A 7,882-nucleotide genomic window follows, 5' to 3' on the forward strand; every position below is an offset into this window, starting at 1 on the left:
ATATACGACGTGTGTCCAAAGATCCACTAGTAACGTTATTTCCTTTAATATCAAGATTCTCAATATATGGTTGTTCAAAAGATCCAAAGAAAGAAAGCTGCCAGAGAGAATTGTAATATTACATATAGAAATGCTAATTAGACAGACAGGAAATTACATCATATCCTTAAAAGGGATATCAGAGGTCATTACATAATCCCAAATATCACTTTAATTTAACTACTGAAAGTTGAGTACTTAATATGTAGTAATATTCATTTTAATTAAGAATTGTGGAAGGTCATTAATTAAGTTCCAATACAAATTAAGGAACCAAATGCATCTAGGTATCCCTATAGTATTTTTAATCTCGAAATAACTTATTCGAAGATTGGTAACTAAACAAAAAATAAAGCAATATCAAATTTTTATCACAGGGCTACTTTCCTTATCCGTCGTACCAAACTAACCCTTAAAAGCATGTATAGACCAATAATATAACACGCAATATTAAACCTCGACAAATACGATCCTTTCCGTTTATTTAATTGGCAGTTATATAATGTGATAAACACATAAACTAGATGCCGTACCACAGCCATAAATTATAAATAGCCACATAAGCAATTTTTTGTACTCTTTCAAAGGATAAATAAATCAATACTCCCCTGACAAAATTTACATGACACATTTTTCTTTTTAATTTGTCTATAAAAATGTTACCTTTCTATATACCTTGGTCGTTACACAAATTGTGCAAAGATACTCCCGGCGTTACATAAATGGTGCAACTATATCCTTTCCACTGCTGACATTTTTTTTTTAAAAATCATTTAGCTTATTTTTTTAATTAAAAAAATGCCACATGACTTTAAAAAATAAGTCTACCATGTGATGATTTTTTTTTTTGGTGAGTTGAATCTGATTCGCTTAAAAAAGAAAAAATTCAAGAAAATTCCGTCACCAAAAAGGGTATATTTGTTGTACTATTTTTTCTAACGAGAGGTATATATATGCTCTAAATCACAAAATTAAAGCATATGAGCCCGTTTGGATTGGCTTATAAGTTGCTTATAAGCTGTTTTAAGCTTTTTTGAGTGTTTGACTAGCCAGCTTAAAGTCATTTTGTGCTTAAAATAAGCTCAAAAAAATAATTGGGCCCATTTGACTTAGCTTATCTAAAGCAGCTTATAAGCTGAAAACAGCTTATAAGCCAAAAAAAAAAAATTAGACTACTCCAACTTATTTTTTTTAGCTTATAAGCTGCAAATAGCTTATAAGCATAAGCTCATCCAAACGGGCTCTATATCTATTTAGAAATAATTTACACACACAGATATATAAGACTTAATTTGGACCGTAGATTTTAGAAGTCATTCTTGTTTTCTTCGGTATATACAAAAATGTGATTCCCCATGAATTGGGACCGTGTACTTATATCTGTTGTTAAGTAGTGACTTAAATGTTTTGATGAATGAAGAGAGCGTTAGATTGTGGAATGAGAGCTTGTGGTACAATGAGCAGCAGAGTTGTGACTACCACCGCCCCCGTGGTTCGAGTCACCCACTCCCCCTACTCTCGTCAGCTACGCCTCTCCATTCTGCCTTCAACAACACACCCTCATCCATTTCACGGACGGTTCTTCTCCCCCTACAAGTACCGTCCGGTAACGGTAAAGGCTGGTTTAGATGTTATTATTGGAGATGGTGGCTCAATGGTTCAGGATGCTGGTGCTACTGCTTTGGTTATCGCTGGAGCTTACGGTCTTGTCTCCACTTTCGATTACTTATCCCAGCAGAAACTCATTGAACAGGTCATCTTATCTCTCTCTCTCTTACACACACATACACATACACAAACACACTTATATCTTATTATGGAGTTGATGCTCGAAATAACATCTCAACTGTACTAGTTTCTAACCCAACCAACTATCAGTTCTTTCTTCTTTTTACTACCTGATCTATAGCATCTATGTATTAATTAAGACACACCTCAAAGCTTGTTAGACAAATTATCAGTTGTTTCTTTTTTTTCCTGCCTAAACTATAAACTAGATTTGTCTTTTAATACATAGATGCTGACAGTTCAGGTAGAAAAAGGGAATAGTTGATTCTCAGCCAAAAGAGTGATACTTCAGGTGTATTTTTTATAATATGTATTAATGTAAGCGGAAAAGGGCCAAATATACCCTCGTTATATTTTGGGTATATACCCCACCGTTATATTATTGTCTCAAATATACCTTACTCCGTTAAATATTTCCACCCCTCCACCACCATATCGCCATATAATTATAGCTCTAGAAAAAATTCTTCCAATTCTCTCCATACATCGATGGACATATGATGTAAGTCTCTCTGTGTATTTGGTCCTTATTGCTCTGATTGGTTCTCTTGTCTGTCAGTTCCTATTTTCCTCTTTCTCCAGCCGTAGGTTTCTCTATTTTGTTTGTCTAACCACACTATTTTCTTAAAATTCTCTCTTTCTCAATTGAGTCTCTCTGTATTTGGTCTTTTCTGAGATTTGATTTGCGTTGGAGGTAATTAGTTCTTTCCTCTGTTTAAAATTTTATATCTATTTGGTGTGATTGTCTTCTTCAATAGCCAAGCACAGGAAAGCTTGTGCCCTAAATCCTTTTTAAATTGCTAATGAATGTAAGTTTGGGTTCTTCTTCTCTCAATGGCCTTTTTCAGTTCTTCTGTTCCTTCTATGTGTAATTGCTTTTAGAGATTTTAAAATATTAGTAATGGGTCGATGCATGTCGTTCGTGTAACTATATGATATATGGAGAGAATTGGAAGGTCAATTTTTTCTAGAGCTGTAATTATATGGCGGTAATGGTGGTGGAGGGGTGGAAATTTTATTGGTGGAAGAGGGGAGGAGTAAAATGGGTTAGGGATTGATGAGGTGGCACTGCCACGTGGCATCCACCTCATCAAATGTCACTGCCACATAAGATAGGATGTCCAAGGTGGACAACTTTAACGGAGGAAGGGTATATTTGAGCCAATAGTATAACAACAGGGGTATATTTGGACTCAAATTATAACGAGGGGTATATTTGGCCCTTTTCCGTACTGTAAATATCGGTGTACAGAGACTTGTAAGCAACATAAATGGACAATCTGAATCTATTTTATGTGGTAGGCGTTTGACCAGATTTCAAATATTTTTTACTTTATTTGGAAATTATAAACGTTGGAGTTAAAGATGAAGTTGTGTTTGTTTATACTTTTTGCAAAGGAGAAAAGAGAGCACTTTATATGGAGTTTATGAAGATTGAGTTGAAGAACAGGTTTAGAGCAATTTTCTAAATTTGGAATCCAACCCCAAGTTGGATTTGGAGATTTTATAACCAAACACTGAAGTGAAAATTATTCCGGAAAAAAGTGCATAATTCTCGTGGCCAAACAGCTCCTTAGTAGGCTGGCTAGTGGTAGAGGACCTTAGATAAGCTGCTAGTATGTGTGACAAAAACGTTGTATTCCATCGAAATCAGTACTAGCTTAGATATTGCAAGAGACCTACTTTTCATGAAAACCTTATGCGTTTGTTTCTTAACTAGAATTAGGATCTCGTCATAGCCCATTCAAACTTGTGGTAATTGATAAGTACTATTTATAAAGAGGAAATTGAAATTTGGGTATAAGCTGTTAATGCTGAGTTTCCTAGTATTTAATTCTTCAAAAATTGGTCTTAATTTAATTGTAATAACTTGGTCTCTATAGAAATTTAAAACCAGAACTGTCCAAGTTCTTTTACAGTGAAAAGAGCTATACTGGTCTTTATACTACACTCCACTTTCTTATTTTTGATCATTCCTATTGTTATCTATTTTATTTAATACAATCATTGCAACAACTTTGCCTCGATTCCAAAAGAGTTGGGTCAGCTATATGAATCCTCTATATTGTTTGGAGCCGTTTCATACCACTATGTTATTTGTTTATCTGATATTGATTAGAATTTCATTTAACATTTTAAAAATGTTTCTTTCTAATGATTTCACTAGGAAACTTTCAGCAATTTAAGTCAAAAGTAAAAGATAAAAATGTCTGTAATAATATGTTGAAAACTTCTAAAGGTTTCCGAGTGTGCCCACAATTTCTAGTGGTGATAGCTTACTGCCAAAAATTGCAGTACCTGATGACTTTCAGTATGAAGATTGGGTGAATGATATTTAACTTAAATGCCTTTCTGGAAATATCTACAACTGATTCAAGAGCATTTAATAGAGGAAGGCGTGAAATTACCTATCAAAAATAAAATAGAGAAAGGGGTGGGATATTTTATGTATAAAGCAAAAGATCACAGGAATTACAACATTCTATGAATACATAAGATCCTTTCTTTTGGGAGGCGGGAGGGAGAAAGAGAAAAGATAGAAGGATTGTGCTCCTGTGAGATGTCAACATTAAAGGTTCTTATAACACATTATATTGGCAGTGTGATCTCTTGATTCTAGGGATATTTATTTTCCCCACCGTTAAGTGAAATAGAACTTAAGCAGAAAGCTGGTCCACATATTGTCTGGTCTATAATGGTCTTTGTTCTACACTCCACTTTCGAATTTTTAGCCATTCTTATTATCTTTTCAATCTATTTAATAGAACACCGATAAAAATATATGAAGCCTCTATATTCATTCCACTCCATTTGGACCTGTTTCATTCCACTATGTTATGCGGTTATCTAATATTGATTAGAATTTCATTTAACACTTAAAATGCTTCTCTAAACTCCGCCTGTGTGAGCTCGCTCACATTGCCGGTCCCAAGCCCGGATAAAGGAGGAGGGTTGCCGAGGGTCAATCGGAAACAGCCTCCCTACCCAGGTAGGGGTAAGGCTGCGTACATCTTACCCTCCCCAGACCCCACTATTGTGGGATTACACTGGGTAGTGACCAAGACTTAAAATGCTTCTCTAATGATTTGACTAGAAAACTTTCAGCAAGCGAAGTTAAAATTAAAAGATTAAAATTTTCTGTAATAATATGTTGAAAACTTCTAAAGGTTTCCGAGTGTGCCCACAATTTCTAGTGGTGATAAACTTACTGCCAAAGATTGCAGTACCTGATGACTTCAGTATGAATATTGGGTGAATGACATTTAACTTAAATGCCTTTCTGGAAATGTCTACAACTGATTCAAGAGCATTTAATAGAGATACGGGTGAGATACTTTAGATATGAAGCAAAAGCTCACAGGACTTACAACATTCTATGAATACTCAAGATCCTTTCTTTTTTGGGAGGGGGGAGGGAGCAAGATAAAAGATAGAAGGATTATGGTCTTGTAAGACGTCAACATTAAAGGTTGTTATAACACATTATAATGCCACTGTGATCTCTTGATTTTCATTGTTTCTCGGGATATTTATTTTCCCCTACGTCCAGTGAAACAGAACTTAAGCAGAAAGCTGGTCCACATATTGTCTGGTCTATAATGGTCTTTGTTCTATACTCCACTTTCTTATTTTTAGCCATTCCTATTACTATTTATTTTATTTAATACAACACCGATAACAATAGATGAGACCTCTATATCCATTCCACTCTGTTTAGACCTGTTTCATTCCACTATGTTATTCGTTTATCTAGTATTGATTAGAATTTCATTTAACACTAATTAAACGTTTCTCTAATGAGGAAACTTTCAGCAAGCTAAGTTAAATGTAAAAGATTAAAATTTTCTGTAATAATATGTTGAAAACTTCTAGTGGTGATAGCTTACTGCCTAAGATTGCAGTACCTGATTACTTCAGTGCGAAGATTGGTTGAATGATATTTCACTTAAATGCCTATCTGAAAATGTCTACGACTGATTCAACAGCACTTAAAACTTTATAGAGAAAAGTGAGATTACCTATCAAAAATAGAGAAAGGGGTGAGATTCTGGTTTTTCGCTCTTCTGCTATCCTTACAGTAAGGATATTTTAGATATGAAGCAAAAGCTCACAGGGATTGCAACATTTTATGAATACTTATGATCTTTTTTTTTTTTTTTTTTTTTTTTGGGAGGGGGAGGGAGAAAGAAAAAAGATAGAAGGATTGTGGTCATGTGAGATGTCAACATTAAAGGTTTTTCTAAGTTAACACATTAAAATAGCAGTGTAATCTCTTGATTTTCATTGTTTCTCGGGATATTTATTTTCCCCTCCATACATTGAAACAGAACTTAAGCAGAAAGCTGGTCCACATATTGTCTGGTCTGCTTTTTATGGCTTCCTGGCCAATTTTCAGGTATTATTATGTCTCTCATTGATGATTTCAAAGCCATCTTCGAATGTTCTCACTGATGATTTAGATCTTAGATTAGCGCATCAAGTTGGGCTCGGTACTTTGCTTCTGTAGTTCCACTTACAAACTGCTTGAGACTTGTGATTCATGGCCTTTCTTTGGCTACTGATGAGGGGCTTATAAAATCTGTTACTCGGGAAGGAAAGCCAGAGTAAGCTCGCTTTTCTGCCTCTTTCAACAGATACATGGTATTGATCCCTCTCTTACATTTCAGCCTTTTCCTTGCAGAGAATTGCTTAGAGGGCCTCTATATTATGTTCTAGTGTTAATTTTGAGTGCAGTTCTCTTTTGGCGTGAGTCACCAGTTGGAATAATTTCGGTAGCGATGATGTGTGGTGGCGATGGTAAGAGCTGAAGTTCGGATCACTTAGTCTATATTTAGAACCTTTTATACTTTTTTTAATTTTGTCCTATGTAGGAATTGCTGATATTGTTGGAAGAAGGTTTGGGTCCACAAAACTCCCTCATAATAAACAGAAAAGTTGGGCTGGTAGCCTCTCCATGTTTGCTCTTGGTTCCCTGGTATCCGTTGGGTAGGTTTTTGTCCTTTTGCTGTTTGTGTTTAGAGATTTTGTTGTAAAATTTACGCTGATGCTAGATGTTTTTCATATGGTGAAAGGATGCTCTATTACTTCTCAGTCTTGGGATATTTTCACTTGGATTGGGTTTCAACTGTAGAAAGAGTAGCTGTGGTGTCACTTATAGCAACTATTGTGGAGTCTCTCCCTATTACTGGAACGGTGGACGATAATGTTTCTGTCCCTTTGGTCAGCATGGTTGTAGCATCATTGGCTTTTGGTTATTAGCTTAGAGTGTTCTCATCTTCCTGGCACTATGCTGTCATGTCATCCTTTTGTTGATAAAATTGCCATTGTACGGTGATGATTCCTGCTATATCTTCTTGTGGTGCTCTTATGTGTATTCTCAAGTGGTTCTTTGATGCCCAAACATGTCAACTGGTGTAGATAGCACAGCTTCATTTTGGATATTCGGAAGTCACAACTCGTCGTGTCTCTATGTGAACCCCCTCCCCCTCTTTTTCCCTCATTGATACTGTGCGGTGGTCATTTAATGGATCAATCAAGCACCACTCTGTCATCTATGAATGGTTGGCATAGAAGTTCTTATTTGTAGGCAATGATTCATGTTTCATTCAAGCATTTATAGTTTATTATACTATCACCACCAACTTTTATGTTGGAATAAGATCTGGAAAGACATTGGCAATGAAGATGTTTACAGTAGGCCTTACCTTTTGTAGGTTGATTGACACGTGGCGTATCTACCGAACTATAGCTTGTGTGGTGTTTTTGTCGTGCCCTTTTCTTCTGGAAAATTGTGTTTTAAAGTTAAAGCCGTTCCACGGTACAAAATCACACAGGTTTCACTTTTATGTCATTGCATTCACCTGCTGAATGATGCGCATTGGTCCATTGAAAGAGTGTTACAAAGAGAAAATGGGTCCAAAAGTATGAAAAAAAAAAAAAAAAAAGCTATGAGAAGTAGTCAAAGTTGGAATTCATTAGATAAGGTCATAAGCCTTCTTCAGAGAGAGTTTACAACTTATAACAGCTGGAAAAGAGGAAAGGAAGCAGACGTGGG

The 7,882-nt window shown here is 35.6% G+C and overlaps 1 protein-coding gene across 2 annotated transcripts; it reads left to right on the plus strand.

Moving 5' to 3' along the window:
- The first annotated feature begins 1,423 nt into the window (after positions 1 to 1,423).
- On the plus strand, positions 1,424 to 7,486 carry LOC132637374 (probable phytol kinase 1, chloroplastic). Of its 2 annotated transcripts, none has more exons than XM_060354472.1 (6): positions 1,424 to 1,792; positions 6,156 to 6,223; positions 6,300 to 6,431; positions 6,509 to 6,624; positions 6,699 to 6,813; positions 6,920 to 7,486. In XM_060354472.1, the coding sequence occupies exons 1-6, from the start codon at positions 1,454 to 1,456 to the stop codon at positions 7,029 to 7,031; spliced, it is 882 nt and encodes a 293-aa protein (XP_060210455.1). In that variant the 5' UTR covers positions 1,424 to 1,453; the 3' UTR covers positions 7,032 to 7,486. The 2 variants fall into 2 exon arrangements, with proteins under 2 accessions (XP_060210455.1, XP_060210453.1); XM_060354470.1 differs by having other exon boundaries at positions 1,432 to 1,792; positions 6,900 to 7,486.
- Positions 7,487 to 7,882: the final 396 nt, after the last annotated feature.

This window comes from Lycium barbarum, chromosome 1 (assembly GCF_019175385.1).
Source record: "Lycium barbarum isolate Lr01 chromosome 1, ASM1917538v2, whole genome shotgun sequence".
NCBI lineage: Eukaryota > Viridiplantae > Streptophyta > Magnoliopsida > Solanales > Solanaceae > Lycium > Lycium barbarum.

Bases quoted from the DNA above. Each gene is read 5' to 3' on its own strand.
- LOC132637374 (XM_060354470.1), top strand. From the start codon at position 1,454: ATGAAGAGAGCGTTAGATTGTGGAATGAGAGCTTGTGGTACAATGAGC. The intron at 6,432-6,508 runs GTAAGCTCGCTT...TTTTCCTTGCAG, and splicing joins ACTCGGGAAGGAAAGCCAGA to AGAATTGCTTAGAGGGCCTC. The intron at 6,625-6,698 runs GTAAGAGCTGAA...TGTCCTATGTAG, and splicing joins GATGATGTGTGGTGGCGATG to GAATTGCTGATATTGTTGGA.